This window comes from Ochlerotatus camptorhynchus, unplaced genomic scaffold, assembly GCF_037179485.1.
Source record: "Ochlerotatus camptorhynchus isolate MF236.1 unplaced genomic scaffold, CSIRO-AGI_Acam_v1.1 ptg000061l, whole genome shotgun sequence".
NCBI lineage: Eukaryota > Metazoa > Arthropoda > Insecta > Diptera > Culicidae > Ochlerotatus > Ochlerotatus camptorhynchus.
Window position 1 is genome coordinate 106,425 of NW_027040551.1, and position 21,735 is coordinate 128,159.

Below are 21,735 nucleotides of genomic sequence, written 5' to 3' on the forward strand. Positions count from 1 at the left end.
AATATTGAAGTGCTGTAGGAGTTTTTGCTGTATCCAGTGCGATCATTTCTTGCCACGTGGAACCTAGTTCGGTAAGCGTGCCGACCCTGAGGCCATTGTAGTCAGGGATTCTCAGGATCGCTCCCAACTGAGGTAGTAAGCACTTACAAACATGTCTTCTCCTGTCTTACTCTTCTTTTTCGGTTTGAGTGTACTAGTCTTCCTACTTATTTCTTCTGAACTTTCTCTTCTATTGTCCTCCTTATCCGTATTTTCACCATCGGATTGATTTCCTCCTTCCGACTTTGATTTATTTGGTTCTGTGCTATTTTTCTCCTCTTCTCCTTCTTCTTGTTATTCTTCTTGTACACTCAAACTAGTCAAATCATTTCTAACTCTTTCTACTGTGATTTTCCTAACTTCTGGGTCAGATGACAGGAACGTGAAATGCTCCTGGTACATTTTCAATGCTATTTCTTCCAGACCATCGATATCTCCTTTCTCTTTCAACCTGATTATCCTGAAATACAGGTGAACTAGCCTAGTCTTCAACTCAGGCAGTTCAGACTTTTTCGTCCTTCTATTTTCTAACTGATCGCGAATCTTGGCCAACTTTTTATCCAACAGGTGAAAATCTCTTTCCCCCTGCTCTGGCGACTCTAACGGAAAAACCTCAAATTCTTTTCTTCTCGCTGTTCTTTTAGCTTGGCTCTGAGCCTACGCATCTTCACATCACGAGAATCACCAACCCGTCGGATGGCAAGTTCGTACTCAACCTCGTCTACGAGCAAATGGCCTGCATTCAATTTTGGTTGGTGCAAAATCGTGTAAAGATCATACACAACTTAAGACGCCTGTTAAAAATCGTTAGATTTTTTAAATACTAATCGATCCTCGGATTACTTTCGCGTGTTGTGGTTGGGTGTCAAGTGTAACTATTCGTTTTCCCGGAAAATTCAGTAGCAAGAAACTCCTTGAGCTGGGTCTCAGGATCGGCTAGATACTTGGTAATCACGAGGAACTTCGCGGACAAAATGTGCAGCGTACGGTCACCTGGCTAAAGATTTACTTTGACTTTGAGGGTTTTTATTTAACAAATTGGTGTGTTGGTGGGATTGGGTTGGATTTCTGTAGTCTATTCTTCTGTTTGTGGGTGTGGGTAAAATTAACTGTGTTCTTCGGTACGTACGACGGCTTATTCTGACGATATGCTGCTAATAATATACCCCACCTCACTCATATCAATAGTTTTAAACTGAAATAACTTCGGAGTTTCTTATCTTATCGATTTGGTATGTTTAGGATTAATTATTCAAAAACATTTGCTCAAACTCATAAGCGTTGTTAGATTGTGGTGAGGGGGGGGGGGGGGGGGGGGTAGGGCTTACTATATGCAGTTTTTAATATGAAAATTGTTGTAGTGTAAATATATATGTAGGTAGGGCTTACTATATGCAGTTTTTAAAATGAAAATTGTTGTAGTGTAAATATTTAATATCCACTTGTCTGTATTGGAAAGTACACCACATGCCGTCTACATCAGTGCGTCCCTCGCACAACGACAACGTAGAGAGCAAACAAATTATGTTCTTTTTAAAAACGTATGATGCAACCAGAAGTTTATTTTCCGTCATTCTTCTAATAATTAATAAAGAAATAAAAACGTTGCTCGATAAATCTCGCCTTTAATAGTTGTTCAATATCCGATATTTCCCAACAGGTTATGGGCCCAGCGCCGCATGTGCGCGTAGTTTGCAAATTGTGAAAAATTCCTTTCGGAAATCGCATGTAAAGTATGTTTTTTTTTTCTCCGATAAAAACATTTTCACTTGTGAAGAATTTTTTTTTCTCGCTACTCATTCTGGATAGTACCATAGCAACATGGCAACGAACGCGAGCTTGGCCGTAGATAAATTGAATGATTTCAACTACGAGCGCTGGAAATTTCGTATGGAGCTGGTGCTTTTGAAAGAGGGAGTGAGAAACGTTGTCGATGAGGAGAAGCCGGAAGTCCCTAACTCGTCCTGGATTTATAGAGATGGCAAGGCTCGGGCTCTGATCGGTCTCTCAATTGATGATGGCCAAACATGCCACGTCATGCATGCTGCCACAGCTCGCGAAATGTGGTTGTCACTGAAGAACTACCATGCCCGGTCATCGCTTGCCACGAAAATACATGTTTTGCGGAAGCTCTTCCGAATGTACTTACCGGAAGATGGAAATATGGCCGATCATTTGGCGCAAATCACGGAACTGGCCAACCGGCTGTCAAACATGGGAGATCCGCTGAAATATTACTGGTTAGTTGCCATCATCCTGTCAAGTCTGAACGAGTCCTATGACAGTCTGATCACGGCTTTGGAAAGTCGTCCCGAAGCTGATCTGCAGTTGGAATTCGTGAAGGGGAAGTTGCTCGATGAGTGGAGGAAGCGTCTAAAAGTCCGGTGGAAGTGCTAGCGGCAGTAATGAAAAAGTGGTGAAAACGGAAGTGAACCAAAAGAAGCAAGAGAAGAAGAAAGAAAAAGTTTGCCATTATTGTGGTAAAGATGGACATTTTCGACGGGACTGCCGGAAGCTGGAGTACGACAGGAAGAACAAAGAAAAAGAAAGTGCCAACAATCAGAAGGTGAACATAGTGGTCGAAAATGAAGAAGCTGACGAGGTGTGTCTGGTTGCTGGACTGCTCGGTGGTGATTCGGGTGATGTTGTGTGGTGTCTAGACTCGGGAGCCACATCGCATATGACCAGTGATGCATCGCTTCTGGAAAACGTTACGAAGGTGAGTTCGACCATTGGCCTTGCTGATAGTAACAAGATCGCTGCGGCAGGGGTTGGTTCCAGCAGATTCCGTTCGCTGGATGGCAATGGTAAGAAGGTACCTGTGACTATCAAGCAAGTTTACCATGTTCCTGCGTTGGCTGGGAATCTACTGTCGGTAAGTAGATTGACCGATGAAGGATGTTCCGTATTGTTCAACAAAACCAGTTGTGAGATCCAGAAGAATGGGAAAGTTCTGCTTCGTGCTGAAAGAAGAGGCAATCTGTATCAGCTGAAAATCTATGTTCAGAAGGCATTAAAAACGATGGCAGGCCACAACTAGAATTGTATTCATGTGTGGCATCGTCGTCTTGGCCATCGCGATAAGCAAGTGATTGAGAAGATCGTTCGAGAGGGTCTCGGAAATGGCCTAAATTTGCAGGAGTGTGATGTTAAAGCTGATTGCGGAGTGTGCTATGAAAGAAAAATGTGTCGTGCACCGTTTCCAAACAAGTCCGTGTCCTCTTCTAGCGCTGTAGGAGATCTTGTCCATACTGACTTGTGCGGACCGTTGAAGGTTGCGACACCTCGAGGAAATCGTTTCCTGATGACTATGGTGGACGATTACAGCCGGTATTGCGTTCTATATCTGCTGAAGCACAAGTCGGAGGCGGCTGCAAAGATAGTCGAGTACTCAAAAATGATGCAGAATCAGTTTGGTAGGTTGCCGAAAGTAATACGCTCGGATGGAGGAGGAGAGTACTCCTGTACTGAGTTGAAGACATTTTTGACTGTAAATGGAATCCGATTGGAGCAAACAGCACCCTACAGCCCTCAACAGAATGGCACGGCTGAACGAAAGAATTGCACTTTGCAAGAGATGATGCGATGTCTTTTGATGGAAGCTCGACTTGTTAAACAATATTGGAGGGAGGCAGTGTCAACTGCTAATTTTCTGCAAAACTTACTACCGACTGCTGCGATCGAAGCTACACCGTTTGAACTTTGGTGGGGGAAGAAACCAAACTATTCTTTCCTCCGAGTGTTTGGGAGTGAAGCGTACGTTCACGTACCGGATGAGAGAAGACGAAAGCTTGATCCGAAGGCAAGAAAGATGGTGTTTGTAGGATATGCTGATGGCAGGAAGGCGTATCGTTTTTTGGACTCCACTACGAACCGTGTCACTATTAGTAGGGACGCAAAGTTCCTTGAACTAACTAATGGTACGCGCGAGCAGCTTGAAACAGAAGAAGTCGTTGATGAACCGATGTTCGAAGATCCTGAAGAAGTTTCGGAGCAAGAGGATGGAACCGATGACAGCAATTCGTTTCACAGTTCAGTCGAGAATGAACTTGCATTCGAGGAGTTTGAAGGAGACAAAAATCTTCGTCGATCATCTCGCGTCAACAAGGGAATTCCCCCACGTCGGCTACTTGAGGAGATTTTCTATATCCAGGCTACAGATGATGAACCACAAAGTTTGCAAAAGGCATTGGCTGGTCCCGATGAATCGGAATGGCGAGCTGCGATGAAGGAGGAGTTAGAATCTCATGATAAAAATGGTACGTGGGAGCTAACAGAACTTCCAATCGGCCGCAAGGCGGTCGGCTGTAGATGGATCTACAAGATCAAAAGAGGTGCTGAAAACGAAATCGTTAAGCATAAAGCTCGTTTAGTAGCTCAGGGCTACACGCAAAAGTACGGGGAGGATTTTGAAGAAACATTTGCCCCCGTTATCAAACAAACCACACTTCGAGCTTTGTTGGCAGTGGCGTCTCAACAAAATCTGATTCTTCGTCACCTGGATGTTAAGACCGCGTACCTTTACGGCAACTTAACTGAAGCGTTGTACATGAAACAACCACGTGGCTTCATTGAGAAGGGTAAAGAACGACTTGTGTGCAGAATTCGTCGTAGCATCTATGGACTCAAGCAATCAGCCAGGTGCTGGAACCAGCGTTTACATAGCGTGTTGCAGAATTTGGGATTTACGCAAAGTGAAACGGATCAGTGCCTCTACACCAAAGTCGTTAATGGATTGAGAACCTACTTGCTGGTATATGTCGACGACATACTTGTCGCTTGCCTGGAATCATTGGAGATTGGCCGAGTGACCAAAGCTTTGAGTGAAAAGTTTGATATTACCGATTTAGGAGAGCCAAGCTTCTTCTTAGGCCTTGAGATCCAACGACTGAACGGGAAATATAGTATTTGCCTGGAGAGTTACATTGACAAAATCTCTGCTAGATTCGGACTACAAACTGCCAAGACTGCTAAGTGCCCAATGGATACCGGGTATGTTTCGTCGATGGATACTAGCTCACCATTCCTCGACAACACGGCCTATCGGAGTCTCGTAGGTGCCCTACTTTACGTCGCTGTGTGTGCTCGCCTAGACATAGCCGTAAGTGCGTCTATACTTGGTCGTAAGGTGTGTGCTCCTACTGAAAATGATTGGGTGGCGGTGAAGAGGGTGCTTCGTTACCTCAAATCAACGAAAGGTGCTAAGCTGGTGTACAAGAGCGATACTGAAGGACTACTAGGATTCTCGGATGCAGATTGGGCTGGTGACATCAGTACTCGTCGGTCGACAACGGGTTATGTCTTCCTCTATGCTGGAGGGGCGATTTCTTGGGGCAGCAGACTACAACACTGTGTCACACTCAGCTCAATGGAATCTGAGTACGTGGCGCTTGGAGAGGCCAGTCAAGAGGTTGTCTGGTTGAGAAGACTGCTTAGTGACATGGGTGAAACTTTGGATGGACCGACATGTATTATGGAAGATAATCAAGGATGCATCCAGTGTGTGCAATCAGAACGAATCAGCCGTCGCTCAAAGCATATTCGAGAGTTGTGCGACAGGGGATCTGTGCGACTTGAATATTGTCCCACTGAAGGGATGGTGGCTGACATGCTAACTAAAACTTAAGAAATTATCAGGATTGCTGGGACTGTCACAGACAAAGGACAGCGGCGGCACATGGTGAGGAGGAGTTTTGGAAAGCACACCACATGCGGTCTACATCAGTGCGTCCCTCGCACAACGACAACGTAGAGAGCAAACAAACTATGTTCTTTTGAAAAACGTATGATGCAACCAGAAGTTTATTTTCCGTCATTCTTCTAAAAGCGTGTAATTGAACCACATTGAAATAAAAACGTTGCTCGATAAATCTCGCCTTTAATAGTTGTTCAATATCCGATATTTCCCAACAGTCTGTTCATCTCTAGAAAATTTTAAATTTCTCTTCAAATTTGAAATTTGAAATATTAAACTGCCATTCGGGCCACCAAAACAAGAGAAAACGAAAACAGTCTTCACCAGTTTCGTCTCGGACACAGGTACAGTCGGATTTCGCTTGTTTTGGCTAACTTTAAGTGGGCTAAGTTTCAGTTGGGCTCCCAAGCCAAACGTCACTTGCTTCAAGGGATAGAACAGCATCAAAAAGAGTACCTTGAGAAATCTATCTATAATATATCTTTGCGAATAACAGTCATTTGAATTTTAACCGAGTTTTTCAGTAATCCAAAAATCCAGTAAAAAATACTGACTCTTGTAAAAAAAATCTAAGTGTGTATACAGAAGCAGCGGAGCTGCGCACTCTTCCATCGAAACAGCACTGCAGCTGAGCTGCGAGTGCTATGAAATAAAAGGGACATCGACTTATTACCACTACCGACTTCTCTCCCTTCCGCTCTAAGAATTCGCCGATTCGGTGTCTCTCGCTGTGTGTTCTGCTGAAACTGAGCAATAATCGATACCGCGAAACATCTCCGCAGTTATGTTTTCTTTCGGCGCAGGAGATGTGCGATAGTCGAAAGTTAAGAATGTAGCTTAGCATTTTCAATACCATTCTACCAAATTTTCATGTGCGTAGTCCACTGCAAAAGCCGAATGTACGAACGAATAGGGTGACCATAGCGCATTTTAAGAAAACGTCACAAGTTTTTAAGGCTGTTTCAAATCAATAATTACGAAGAAACCATAAAGCCTACAAGTTTACTACCAAAGGCACAAATCTAGAAAACTGCATGGAGAATGTTTTGTAGAACAACTAAATAAACAGAAATGAAAATTTTCAACTTAAAAACACTAAAATGCATAAAATTTCACCAGTTTTTTTGGTACTTTCAACATACTTTTCAATTTTAATGTATGATAACTAACTAACTTTTTGATATAAAATTGAGTCATAATAGACGTGAAATTCAGCTCAGCTTTTTGTCGAATAACGAATGTTTTAGTCTCGGAGCACCTAATTTTACATGACATGTTTGTTTACGTCTCATCCTTTATGTCAAAGATGGATTCCGTCACGTGAAAAATAAAGTGTTTCTAGATGTGTACCAAGTCGATACAGAGATTCGCTTAAAAATTATAGGGTGTCCCAGAATGTCTAAGCACGACTTTGGAACTCCCCTGCTTGTTTCAGATGACGTTTAAACAGCATATTATCACGTTGAATCATTGCTTACATTTCGACCAACAGTTTCGTGTATCGCAAGTGTCGGTTTTTTACATTTCCGTAACAATGCGAAGCATTTATCCAGAAAAGCTCAACACAGCGTGTACAAATGGTATACTATTCCCGGAAGTATGGTGATGAAGCAACTTTCCAGGATAAGCAAAAATCTCGACGTAAACCGAACCCTGTTGACCGAAATCTGGACCGGAAAATCGTGCATGCTTTCACTCACAAGAAAAGTGCTTCAGTTCGAGACGTGGCCCAAAAAGTGGGATCCTCGAAGAGTAACGGAGTAACGAAGAGGCCCGCTGAATGGGTCTAAAGACGTATAAATAGTAAATGAAACTAAAGCGGAGTGAAAAACAAGCCGCATCCGTCAAACCGAGGGCTCGGAAGTTATACGATCAGTACTACACCGTTTGTGATGGCCGAAGTGTTGACGACGCGGATAAGTCGATTTTTACCGAAAAATTAGGTAAATAGGCTTTTGCAAGCCAATTGTGCATGTGGTATGCTTTCCATACCGTTTGTGACAACGGAAGCAATGGCAACCGATTTTTACGTGTGTTACGTGATCCGCAAACACGACACCTCAGTACTGTTTTGGTGGATTACCTGGACACGTGGACACGGTAGCCTGGTATAAAGCCAACAAGATGCAATTCCTACCCAAGGAGATAAATCCGTCAAACTGCCCCCAGGTCAGGTCAATCGAAACTTTTTGGGTCCATGTACGAAGCATATTTGCGGAAACATGTAAAGGCATCGGCTTCCAAGACTGGGAAAAAGTACCCAAAATTGTTGGCAAGGCATATGTGCTGAAACTAAATACGGCTGATCGGATCTCGGATTTTCTACGTTTAACTGTAAGAGAATACTATAGAGAAAATGAATACGAAATAAAAATCGAATTTGCTGTAAACAGAGTTACGTTATCGTTTTTTTTTTATCGTGCTTAGACATTCTGGGACACCATATATCAGACGATTTGGCTTTTCTTTGCAAAACGGCAAGTGCGGAGCAAAATGTTTCAGCTTTGTGCGTGACTTTTACGTTGTCTTCACTAGAGTTTATATGGTGTATCACAACCTCCTGCTCCACATTGCGCTTTCGGGCTGATATCGATCTGGATTTGCGGCAGAATTTTAAAGATTATATGGAAAAATGCATGGGATACGGATCAAACCTATTCATTTGCTTGTCAAAAATTAAAAAAATGCTCAATTTTTACAAAACTATGTCAAGAATCGCAAATCGATTTGATTTCTGTGCATAAAGTTATTTTTTATTTAATTAGGCCTAGTGGTCCGTGCATGCCTACAAGCGTATTGAGGTGGTTCAAAACATCGATTTGCTCTACCCCACAATCGATTTTAAATCAGTTTCTAATTTGAGGTCATTTGGTTGTGATCTCATACTGCACTGGCCTTTTGAGGTTTTTATGGGAATTACTATGGGAAAAGTGTACTATTCGTACGCATCGCCCTAGCCTTTTTTCTTAATGATTTACAGGTAAGCTTGCTATCTGTACGTAAGTGCAATAACAATTACTTTAGGAATCCAGAACGTAGAATAGTGTGATTCAGGGATAACATTTAGCAAGAAAAACTGATTAACTTTATTAATAGTAGCGTTAGGTAGGCCAAATAGAACCAGTTTTAGTCAAATTTTCATAAAATTTACTGCAGTATTAATAAATTTTACCCATATTTGGGTTTATTTTTTTACCAATATTTCAGTTCATATTGTGTATCCATATTTGGGTACTTGGCATTTACCCATAGGTTTATTCGATTTACGAGCAATCTGAGTAAACTTGATCTAGGGGAAATGGATGTAATGTCAGCCTAAATGCCCCTAATTTGGGCCCATACATAAATTCAGCAATCAACTAAATTATCAATAGCGACCAAAAATATTCATGAGTACCGTCCCAATGACGCGTTCATCCATATAAAATTTATAAATAGCTGATTTTTAATGATGAGCCCAATCTTAGATCCATAGGCCAACATTAGAGCCATCTCCTCTATATCTGGGTTTTTTTTGTTCTTAGCGTTTGCATGCCAGAACTATGATTATTAATTTTGCCTTTTATTAAAATTTACGAAATCAATTTATAAAAAATCTTATGGGAAAATCTAATTTATATTTAATTAATCCGAAAAATTCCCGAAATTACTGAAAAAAAAATCGGTAAATCCCATTAAACAAGTTCACAGATTAACCGTAAATGTTCGGTAAAATAAAAATGAAATCTGAAAAATGTTTCAAAGATAATTACAGATCTTTCGGTAATTCAAAAAATCCACCAAATAAATTACCTGACGTTCAGCTGTTGAGTTTTAGGTTAATTTTTCAGATTTCTATATAAACTTCTAAGTGTGTTCTGACTGGTTACTTACCAAGAAATCCAGATGGAGCACGCTTAACACCAGAATATCCATTTATAACATCAGTTCCTTTTTTCCCGCGCATTCCAAGGAAGCCTGATGGTGCCCGTTTTTCGGCATTTTGATGTGCAATTTCCATGGAAAACGCAGGGTTGTTTTTCATTTCTCGATCAATTTGATAGATTTCATTCAACTCATCAAGCATTTTCCTCTCTTTCTGTAGAAGTTCATAAGGACTGGAGTCATTTGTCAGATCAAATTCGCTTGGGTTATCATCGACGTCGTATTCCGATTTTTTACCTCGCATTCCTAGGGTAAATAATTTTGCATAAAATGTATACTGTTGCAGTTGTTAATGGATCACTTTGGAAACTGGCAAGTAGTAGCAAAAATGACATTTACTATTACTTGAACTTTGAAATAAAATTATATAATTATAAGTCCTTATAATTCATATGCATCAAGAAAGTGATGTTATTAGAATATCACGCGTATTGCGGCTGAAAATCTCCTAAATAGAGATAATAATAATAATAATAATAGAATATCACGCAAAAACTGCTTTACTAAGTGGTCCATTATGATTTCGCTTACCTGTAAACCCTGAAGGCACACGCTTCACACCATTAAAGTAGTATTTTTTACCTCTCAAACCAAGAAAACCGGAAGGAGCTCGCTTTGGATACAATCTCAATGGGTAGAACGAGAAAAACTTTTTCCCACGAATATCCTGTACATGTGGTATTGAGAGAATAAAAGTATGTGTAATATGTATCTACAATTTAGCAGCATTGTATAGCCAACTCTTCTTCAACTGATGCAAATTAGTGTTAGTTTTAGTTAGTGCAGAATGTAGGTTTAATGCCCCTAACGTCGGCCTAAGTATCCCAATATTAGGCCCATGCATAAATTTCGAAGCAAAGCATTTTTTTTTTACATATTTTCAATAGCAAATAACAAAATCCATTTGTTTTGTCCAGATAACACATTGTTCCAAGAAAAATTGAAGAATATGATAATTTTATCCATGGGTCCAATCTTTAGATCCATAGGCCAACATTAGTGCAATTAGTGCAGACGCCATCGAATTCTGTTAATTTCCAGCAGATCGCATTTGTTGCGTTTTGCTGAGTAGTCAAAAATCCCTAACCGTCGTCAGTCATCTACCCTAAAATAAGTGTCGAGGTATCGGATGAATGTGATTCGGTCGGAGCGATTATTTTGTTTTGAGAAAAATGGGTGTAAACATTCATATCACGCGTTCTCATTGACTTCGTTCGGTAGCTTTTGATTTTTTTTATTCGTGACTTGTCCGGGTGAGATTTGAACTCTTGACTTTGGCGTGAGAGGTATGGATGTTAACCACTACGCCGGGGTCGCCTCCATAGCTTTTGAACTAAAGTATCGTACCAAATGCATAATTGACTGGTTAACACTGAAACAATGATTTATTTGATGTTTTCTGCTCGATTGGCCCAAAATGCGAGATTAGGCCAAAGTAGTGGAACCTCCAGTTTAGGCTAAGTGAAATTTGAGTAATAAAAGCAATTCTCGATAAACCATCAACAAGTATAGTCGATTTTTTTTAAATGAGACTAACAAGACTAACAAATGACTAGAGTAAACGCCTATAATCGCATATCAGTCCCATATGGATTTTCATCAATGTTAAGGTAATAACGCCAGTCACTATCAATTAGCATCTACTTATTATATATTACGTGACTTTGATCATGAAAAATGTGAAAATAACTACTTGATGTCCCACCAAGCAAAGTAATCGTATATCAGTCCCATCCTCAAATAACTTGACAAAATTATCGATTAATTTAATTTGATTTTTTAATATTTACATGGAAATTGCACTTCTTAACTTAAACAGCCATTTTCTCAATGCCTACTTTTTCCATAATACTCCACAGTGCCATTTTCCTTACTTACACGCTAACACGTCACGTTTTTTAGATACCGCCCTGTTAATGATTTTTGACGTAGAACTACGTCTTTGTCAACTATACTGGGGTGCTAATCAAAAAATATGTGTGGTGAAGGAGTGTTAGGTTTTAAACGCTTGTAACTTTGTCATTTATAGATGAAATTAAAATCCAAATACGCCAATCGATAGGATATTACATTACGAACCTGTTGAAATAAATATTTTTCCAATTTTTCTGTAACTAAGCTATTGAAAATGTACAAATGATAATTTTATCACTGATTTCATGAAATAAGCCTTTTTCCCAAACCCAGTCATCATAAAAGAATACCACTTGGTTGCACATCATTCTGCTTGAACCTGAAAAGATATAAATCAGCGCTGCTCTCATGCTTCTGCTCATTACCGCTTCGGACGGCGTGGCACTAGGTCATGCATCAAGCAGGACTAGGTCAGCGGCTAAAGGTGGATCACGGCGTGTCCACCACAATGAGGAATGAGACTTGAAAAAACGTGCATGTGAAACCCCCTCCCGCTTAAAATCCCTCTCCCCCTTAACAATAACCCGAAAAAGACATGGACTTTGACGATCATTTTTTTTCGGGAAATAAAATTTAAGCAAACCCTAATAATGTATGAACAATTAATTTTTTACATGAAGAGCCAAAATTTTCAAAAAAAATATTGCTTAATAGGAGACATACACTCGATGAATTACCAACAACTGACTGTAAAACATATCTGGTACCTCTATATATGCAATTATATTAACATCCAAAGTCCATCCTTTTTTAAAATATTCTGCACAAAAGAAACTTTTTGCTCCGCCCCATTCATAAAAAAATGGCGGGAAATCCTATCAGGTTCTGAACCTGAAAAGATATAAAACAGCGCTGCTGTTATGCGTTTGCTCATTTTCGCTTCGGACGGTGTGGCACTTGGTCCTGCAGTAAGCAGCACCAAATCAGCGGCTATAGGTGGATCACGGCGTGACCACAATGAGGAAAAGTAATGATGTAAACCCCCTCCCCCTTTCACAACAACCTTTCCCCCTCCCCCCTTCACAACAATCTCTCCCCCCACTCAAAAACCTCTCCTACCCCCCCCCCCAACTCATCAACAACCTTTCCTACCCCCCCCCCCTCATCAACAAACTTTCCTAACCCCCCCCCCCCACTCAGCAACAACCTCTCCTAACCACCACCATTTATTTTTGGCCTATCGAGCAGAAAACATTAAATATTTTTATGATTATCTCGTTAACAAACTAATCATACCCACTTAGTTTTTTTTTTGCCGAAATTGGCACTGCCGACTAACTTGGTAAAAAACTAAGCGTATAACGTATACACTTAGTTTTTTACCAAGTTAGTCGGCAGTGCCAATTTCGGCAAAAAAAAACTAAGTGGGTATGATTAGTACGATAAAGGGTGATACGGTCAAAATTTGGTCAATATCAACTTGACGTATTTCTTTCAATTTTGCATTTAAAAAACCTGAACACCCCTCATTTTGAAGGTGTGTGTGTGTAGAATGTTGCTCCTATTTTGATTTTGGAATTCACACTTCAGTTGTCAAAATGCCGTCCAAGCAAGAAGAGCAGCGTATCAAAATTTTGCTCGCGCATCGCGAAAATCCGAGCTACTCGCACGCAAAGTTGGCAAAATTGCAAAAAGTTGCCAAATCAACCGTTACAAATGTAATTAAAGTGTTTGGGGAACGTTTGTCGACAGCCAGGAAGTCTGGATCGGGGGGAAATCGAAAACCGGAAGCCGCTGAGACGACAAAGAGAGTTGCCGGTAGTTTCAAGCGAAACCCTAACCTCTCTCTCCGAGATGCCGCAAATAAGCTGGGTGTATCGTCTACAACCGTGCATCGAGCCAAAAAACGAGCCGGACTATCGACTTACAAGAAGGTAGTGACTCCAAATCGCGATGATAAACAAAATACGACGGCCAAAGCGCGATCCCGGAGGCTGTACACGACGATGCTGACGAAGTTTGACTGCGTGGTAATGGACGACGAAACCTACGTCAAAGCCAAACAACTTCCGGGACAGGAGTTTTATACGGCAAAAGGAAGGGGAAAGGTAGCAGATGTTTTCAAGCACATGAAACTGTCAAAGTTCGCAAAGAAATATCTGGTTTGGCAAGCCATCTGTACCTGTGGCTTGAAAAGCAGCATTTTCATAGCTTCCGGGACTGTCAACCAAGAAATTAACGTGAAAGAGTGTTTGAATAAACGTCTGCTGCCTTTCCTGAAGAAACACGGTTGTTCCGTACTGTTTTGGCCGGATTTGGCATCTTGCCATTACGGTAAAAAGGCCATGGAGTGGTACGCCGCCAACAACGTGCAGGTGGTTCCCAAGGACAAGAACCCTCCCAACACGCCAGAGCTCCGCCCAATTGAGAAATACTGGGCTATTGTCAAGCGGAACCTAAAGAAGACCAAAAAAACTGCTAAGGGCGAGCAGCAGTTCAAGGCAAACTGGCTTTCTGCGGCGAAGAAGGTGGACAAGGTGGCTGTACAAAATCTGATGGCAGGGGTCAAGCGTAAGGCCCGGCAATTCGGATTTGGAAAAGCGGAAGCCTAACTGAATATTTTTCCTGAATTTTATACTAATTGAACTTGAAAAAGAAATTTAATTTGATTTTTTAAATAAACGATTTCACCGATTTACACGCGTTTTCCCTTGACCAAATTTTGACCGTATCACCCTTTACTTTAGTTCAAAACCTACAAAACATGGTGTATTATGTTCTTATAGACAAATATTTACACCAATTTTTTTCAAAAAAAATTATAAAATAAAAAAATAAGCTCTCCAAGTGTTTTCCAAGTGTTTATTTTTCCATTCCATTTTTGCCTTCATTAAAATAACGTAGTAAATTCAAAGGCGCTGCAATGCGTTTTAACGCAATTGAAACTCGTAAGCCGAATTTAGAACCAATATAAACAATTTATGACTGCGCGTATCCTACAGGCGTACCTAGCCCCGAAATGTGGGTGGATCACTTTTTCGTTGTACGTTACGGGATGTAAGTTCTACCACCGATTCATAGTCGTGACTACTTCAAACTAGGGCAGCGTTTCTCAATCTATGGGTCGCGACCCTCCGGTGGGTAGCGGGCTGCCCTCAGGTATGGGTAGCGGGCTGCCCGCAGGTGGGTAGCAGAATTTCAGACAACTTGGCCTCACACACTTAGATTTTTTGCCGAGATGGGCATCACCATTAGCTCGGCATTTTATTTTGCCGGATTTCAGTGGAAAACTTGCAGAGATTCAGATAAAAAACGGGAATTTTGCGGAGATGAAATTTTTCACAGAGATCCAGTAAAATAAAATGCCGAGCTGCTCGGTGGTGCCCATCTCGGCAAAAAATCTAAGTGTGTATGATTTTGCAATTTAGTGCAAAATTTATGTGAATTTAAAATAATATTGAAATAATTTCAAATGAACTTTAATAGCAACCTATTGGATTTTATTGTTTTGCTAGTTTAAAGAAAGCAAGACATGGGGGTGACCCCGGCGTAGTGGTTAACATCCTTACCTCTCACGCCAAAGTCACGAGTTCAAATCCCACCCCCGGACAAGTCACGAATGACCCAAGAGTGTTAAAGTGACTATAATTAATAAAAAGCAGGGCATTTTAAATTAAATAAAATTTGTGAAATTCGTTCTTAAGAAATTTATGTTAGACCAAACCAAAAGAAGCATTAACATGTTTACTACTTAAGAACTAATTTAACCCGCTTATAACGGTATCTTATATTCTTAAATCGTTTCCAAATTATTTGAAATTTTCAATGCCATATATGAATGGTTTTTTTTTTTCTAGGGGAACGACACATCTAAATTTCAATCCTAAGAAGCTTGAAAATCTTACGCTAGAGAATAAATCTTTAAATTTTTTTTCCGATCACATATCTAAATGCATCTTAATACATCGTGGTCCATCTTTTTGCAAGAAATCTACTAAATTCATTTATCTTCTTTCCATCTAATCATCGTGAGTGCATCTTAAACAAAAATCTTCACTGCATTTTTAATTGAGTCTGGGTGTTTTTTAGGTTGTTTCCGTATTTTAGCGTTTTCAGGCCATCGCGAAAAAGCTAGTCTGAAAATTCTAGGTCATTTTACATGGATGGCATTCATGTTTTTAGTTTCAAGATTACGCAAACGAAAAAAGTTTCTTAATCAAAGAACACATTTTAGTCCTTGTTACTTTTTTGCCTTGTTAATAGTAATAAGTCCTCGGGTTGCTTGGACCGAGGATGATCTTCAATTAGTAAGTTAGTCGCAATCTATGTTATTCCTAATCTTCTATTCGCTGTTCCCTAGTTTGACTAGGGTTCTGATGCATGGTCATTATCGGTTTCATTACTTAATTTTGTTGCTAAGGAATTCAATTTTGACTGACAAAGGGGCGCACTTTTCCAGGGTGCTCTCATTCTTCGCAGGGTATAAATAGCAGAACCTTTCAATTAGAATCGATTCCTAGAAAATAAAGGCAGGGACCCACCCAGATCAGTCAAAACTGAACCTACCCAAAAATGGGTAAACTGTGTTGGGAGTGACAAGTTGACAAATGAACCACATTGACATGAATCCGTTCGACGTTGTTCATTTGTCAACTTGTCACTCCCAACACAGTTTACCCATTTTTGTATAGGTTCAGTTTTGACCGATCTGGGTGGATTCTACCCAAATTTGGGTAGATTTGAAATAGCGTGTAAATTACTGGTCGTAGTGGTTTATGTCCCGAACAGAAGACAAAAATCGAGGTCATAATGCGAACAGACGGATTTCCTAACTTAGCCTGGTTGCAGGATGGCATCGTTACTTTCTCAAGCTATGGCCTGGCACCAAATATATCATATATTAACAATAGATATGATCCATTAATGTCTTTTCCAAATGTTGCAATGGCGACCAGTAAAATGTTGCTTCACGCACCATCTAGCGTTGAAAAAGGTCAGCAACAATCATTCAATTACAATCGAGGGGTGCGAATATAGCACTTATTACAAAAGTAAGAGTCAAATTATTTTCATTAATTACATTGTGTATATTACTTAGAGATGAACCAGCCTAAGGCTGAAAGTCTCGTTAATAAAGGAAAAAAAAGTGTATATTACTTTAAAATTGGTCTGACATCAAATTAAATAAAATGCTGAAATACATTAATTTGAAATATTAAACAAATTATCATTTGATTTACCCCTCGTGACGATAAACAAATATATTGGTAGCCTTTTTGGCCACAGGGGTGCTTTCATCGCTAAAAATTCGGTTCGCCAGCTAAGCGAAAGAGTGGATCATATTGTTAATATAATATATTTGCTGGCACGAAACCTAAGCAATAGGTAGAAGCATCTTGTGCATCAAGGACAAAGAAGTAATGCATATAGTCTTAGATCCAACCAACAACTGATTGCCATGCGGACAGACGGAATTCCCAACTTAGCCTGGTGGCAGGATGGCATCGTTACTTTCTCTAACTATGACCTGGCACGAATCCTAAGCAATAGGTAGAAGCATCTTGTGCATCAAGGACAAAGAAGTAATGCATATAGTCTTGGATCCAACCAACAACTGATTGATATGCAGGGTCATAATGCGGACAGACCGATTTCCCAACTTTGGCGGCATCGGATGGCATCGTTACTTTCTCTAGCTATGACCTGTCACTAACCATAGATAATAGGAAGAAGTATCTGGCGCATCAAGGCCAAGAAGTAATGCATATAGTCTTAGATCCAACTAACAACTGATTGACATGCGGATAGACGGATTTCCCAACTTAGCCTGGTGGCAGGATGGCATCGTTACTTTCACTAGCTATGAGCTGTCACTAACCATAGATAATAGGAAGAAGCATTTGGTGCATCAAGGACAAAGAAGTAATGCATATAGTCATGGATCCAACCAACAATTGATTGTCATGCGGATAGACGGATTTCCCAACTTAGTCTGGTGGCAGGATGGCATCGTTACTTTCACTAGCTATGACCTGTCACTAACCTTAGATAATAGGAAGAAGCATTTGGTGCATCAAGGACAAAGAAGTAATGCATATAGTCATGGATCCAACCAACGATTGATTGTCATGCGGATAGACGGATTTCCCAACTTAGCCTGGTGGCAGGATGGCATCGTTACTTTCACTAGCTATGACCTGTCACTAACCTTAGATAATAGGAAGAAGTATCTGGCGCATCAAGGACAAAGAAGTAATGCATATAGTCTTAGATCCAACTAACAACTGATTGACATGCGGATAGACGGATTTCCCAACTTAGCCTGGTGGCAGGATGGCATCGTTACTTTCACTAGCTATGAGCTGTCACTAGCCATAGATAATAGGAAGAAGCATTTGGTGCATCAAGGACAAAGAAGTAATGCATATAGTCATGGATCCAACCAACGATTGATTGTCATGCGGATAGACGGATTTCCCAACTTAGCCTGGTGGCAGGATGGCATCGTTACTTTCACTAGCTATGACCTGTCACTAACCTTAGATAATAGGAAGAAGCATTTGGTGCATCAAGGACAAAGAAGTAATGCATATAGTCTTAGATCCAACCAACAACTGATTGCAATGCAGGGTCATAATGCGGACAGACGGATTTCCCAACTTAGCCTGGTGGCAGGATGACATCGTTACTTTCTCTAGCTATGACCTGAGACGCATCCAAAGCAATAGGTAGAAGCATTTTGTGCATCAAGGACAAAGAAGTAATGCATATAGTCATGGATCCAACCAACGATTGATTGTCATGCGGATAGACGGATTTCCCAACTTAGCCTGGTGGCAGGATGGCATCGTTACTTTTTCTAGCTATGACCTGTCACTAACCTTAGATAATAGGAAGAAGCATTTGGTGCATCAAGGATAAAGGAGTAATGCATAAAGGAGTAATGCATATAGTCTTAGATCCAACCAACAACTGATTGACATGCGCGGTTATAATGCGGACAGACGGATTTCCCAACTTAGCCTGGTGGCAGGATGGCATCGTTACTTTCTCTAGCTATGACCTGTCACTAACCTTAGATAATAGGAAGAAGCATCTGGCGCATCAAGGACAAAAAAGTAATGCATTTAGTCTTAGATCCAACCAACAACTGATTGCCATGTGGGGTCATAATGCGGACAGACGGATTTCCCAACTTAGCCTGGTGGCAGGATGACATCGTTACTTTTCCTAGCTATGACCTGTCAGTAAGCTTAGATAATAGGTAGAAGCATCTGGCGCATCAAGGACAAAAAAGTAATGCATTTAGTCTTAGATCCAACCAACAACTGATTGCTATGTGGGGTCATAATGCGAACAGACGGATTTCCCAACTTAGCCTGGTGGCAGGATGGCATCGTTACTTTCTCTAGCTATGACCTGTCACTAACCTTAGATAATAGGAAGAAGCATCTGGCGCATCAAGGACAAAAAAGTAATGCATTTAGTCTTAGATCCAACCAACAACTGATTGACATGCGCGGTTATAATGCGGACAGACGGATTTCCCAACTTAGCCTGGTGGCAGGATGGCATCGTTACTTTCTCTAGCTATGACCTGTCACTAACCTTAGATAATAGGAAGAAGCATCTGGCGCATCAAGGACAAAAAAGTAATGCATTTAGTCTTAGATCCAACCAACAACTGATTGCCATGTGGGGTCATAATGCGGACAGACGGATTTCCCAACTTAGCCTGGTGGCAGGATGACATCGTTACTTTTCCTAGCTATGACCTGTCAGTAAGCTTAGATAATAGGTAGAAGCAATTGGCGCATCAAGGACAAAAATGTAATGCATATAGTCATGGATCCAACCAACGATTGATTGTCATGCGGAAAGACGGATTTTCCAATTTAGCCTGGTGGCAGGATGGCATCGTTACTTTCAAATGAAGTATCTCGTTGTCTCCGGTTGGCAGTCTAGAAGTCCTGTAGCTGAATTGCGGAACACAATTTCTTCGAAGAGAAGAAAATTATCACGTTGAATCTCAATGAACTAATTCTCTTCGAAGAAACTGCGCGCTGGAATTCAGCTGCTGGTAGGACTTGTTTCTGGATTTCTAGGCTGCAAACCGTAGACAACAAGATATTGGCATAGAGGTAACTCTAAGACTAGAAGGTCCCGAAGAAACGTGCTCAACTTTTTGGCTCAGCTCTGGAACTCTCTTCGGTCCCAAGCTAATCGATGCACGCCTCGAAACATAGGAAAATACGTTAATCGATTTGCTTGGGACCAATAGGCTAGTCAAGTAGTGAGCCAATTTAAAATCGTTATTTTCCACCGGTTGGTATTGATGAATAGTTTTCAATGTCCTCTACGCGAGGGGATATGACTTGCTCCGGTCTTTTTAGACAAACCGGCATTTGTTCGTATCACGATATAACAAAATTAAGCAGTTGAAACAGTTCGCCTCAGCTGCTTGCCCACACTTTGCATCAGCTGTCGAAACTGAAACCATGGTGGGTATACAAATGGTGATACAGCTTTGTTACTATATAGGCGAGGAGGTCGCGGGGGGGGGGGGGGGGTGAAGTGCGGTTTTAGAGCAAATTGTAAACAAACTCGGTCGCTGTCCCATACAAAAATCCAACATGGCTGAATCATGAATTTGACACATTAGAACACCTATATGTAGTCACCTTGACTGAAACGTTTGGGTTTTGCAGTGTTGTACGGAAAACCTAAGGCCGTTCGCAATGCTGTTGTATTTTATAAGGACTGTTTCAATTTGAAACTAGAACAGAAACGTACCTCTCGCAATGCTGAGTTGCAGTTTCATAATTCGAGCACTATTTTGCACCAGATTTGCAACTGCTCGACTATTCTGTTTTATTTCTGAGCGAGTTTGAAACACGAATGGAACTCTGTTTCAAATTTCTTTGTATGTGTTTAAAGATGTTTCGAAGAGCTGCACAAACAAAAAACGGAGAACTTCATAGAGGATAGTAAAGTTTATGAAACTTGATGATAACATACATCTTTTAGAACTGTGCGTTGCGCTGAACGGGTTGCAGTTTTATTTTTGACAGTTTCAAATTATAGAATTGACGAGTAGTTTAAAACAATCTTGAAACTCAGCATTGCGAACGGCCATTTGCTAAACAATTAAGGAAAATCACTAAATTCCATATAGTTAATGATGATTTCCCGATACCTACAGATGGAATCTTAGGAAGGGACTTTTTAACAAAGTATAAATGCAACATAAATTACGAGCCATGGTTACTTACATTTTCAATAAACCAAAACGAAATCTCAATCCCCATAGAGGACAATTTCAAAAACACTATATTTTTACCTGCTCGACATGAAGTAGTTCGTTACATACCAACATTAGGGTTGAAAGAAGATATGGTTGTACATTCACAGGAAGTTCAACCTGGAGTTTTCTGTGGAAACACAATCATATCGGCAAAACAACCAATATTCAAATTTATTAACACTTCTAACAGTTCAGTGTTTATAACTTATTCAGAATTTAAGCCTAAGTTGGAATCACTTAAAAACTTTCAAGTGATTTCACCTAAAGGTTACTCGTCAGATAAAAATGAAAGGTGTAAAAAGATTTTAAAGAAAATAGATACTAATCATATTACCCCACATGCAAGGAAAGAACTAGAAAAATTAATAATGAATTTTGAAGATGTTTTCAATATGGAAGACGAAAAATTAAGCACCAATAATTTTTATATGCAGAACATCAGTTTAACTGACAATGTTCCAGTGTATATACCCAACTATAAAACAATTCACGCCCAAGGTGAAGAAATTGAAAAGCAAGTTCAAAAGATGTTAAAAGAGGAAATTATTGAACCCTCAGTTTCATCTTACAATTCCCCGATATTACTTGTACCGAAGAAATCGGACAATTTAGAGAAAAAATGGCGTTTAGTCGTTGATTTTCGACAGCTAAACAAGAAAATTATGCCTGATAAATTTCCACTACCTAGGATTGAGAGTATATTAGATCAACTAGGTAGGGCAAAATATTTCAGCACGTTGGATTTAATGTCTGGATTTCATCAAATCCCTTTGGACGAAAATTCTAGAAAATTTACAGCATTTTCAACAAGTTCTGGCCACTATCATTTCAAGAGATTACCATTTGGACTGAATATTAGCCCAAATAGTTTCCAGAGAATGATGGCGATAGCAATGGCAGGTTTAACACCTGAAAGAGC

At 40.3% G+C, this 21,735-nt stretch overlaps 1 protein-coding gene across 4 annotated transcripts in view; it reads right to left on the bottom strand.

Annotated features, from left to right (window-relative positions):
- Tk (Tachykinin) overlaps positions 1 to 21,735 on the bottom strand; it is a 239,578-nt gene that overhangs the window by 79,871 nt on the left and 137,972 nt on the right. For all 4 annotated transcript variants that reach the window (XM_065239660.1, XM_065239657.1, XM_065239658.1 and 1 more), the window contains 2 exons: positions 10,190 to 10,325; positions 9,608 to 9,904 (listed from right to left, as the gene is read on the bottom strand). In XM_065239660.1, the coding sequence (XP_065095732.1) occupies positions 9,608 to 9,904; positions 10,190 to 10,325 (433 nt within the window). The remainder of the gene's footprint in view (positions 1 to 9,607; positions 9,905 to 10,189; positions 10,326 to 21,735) is intronic.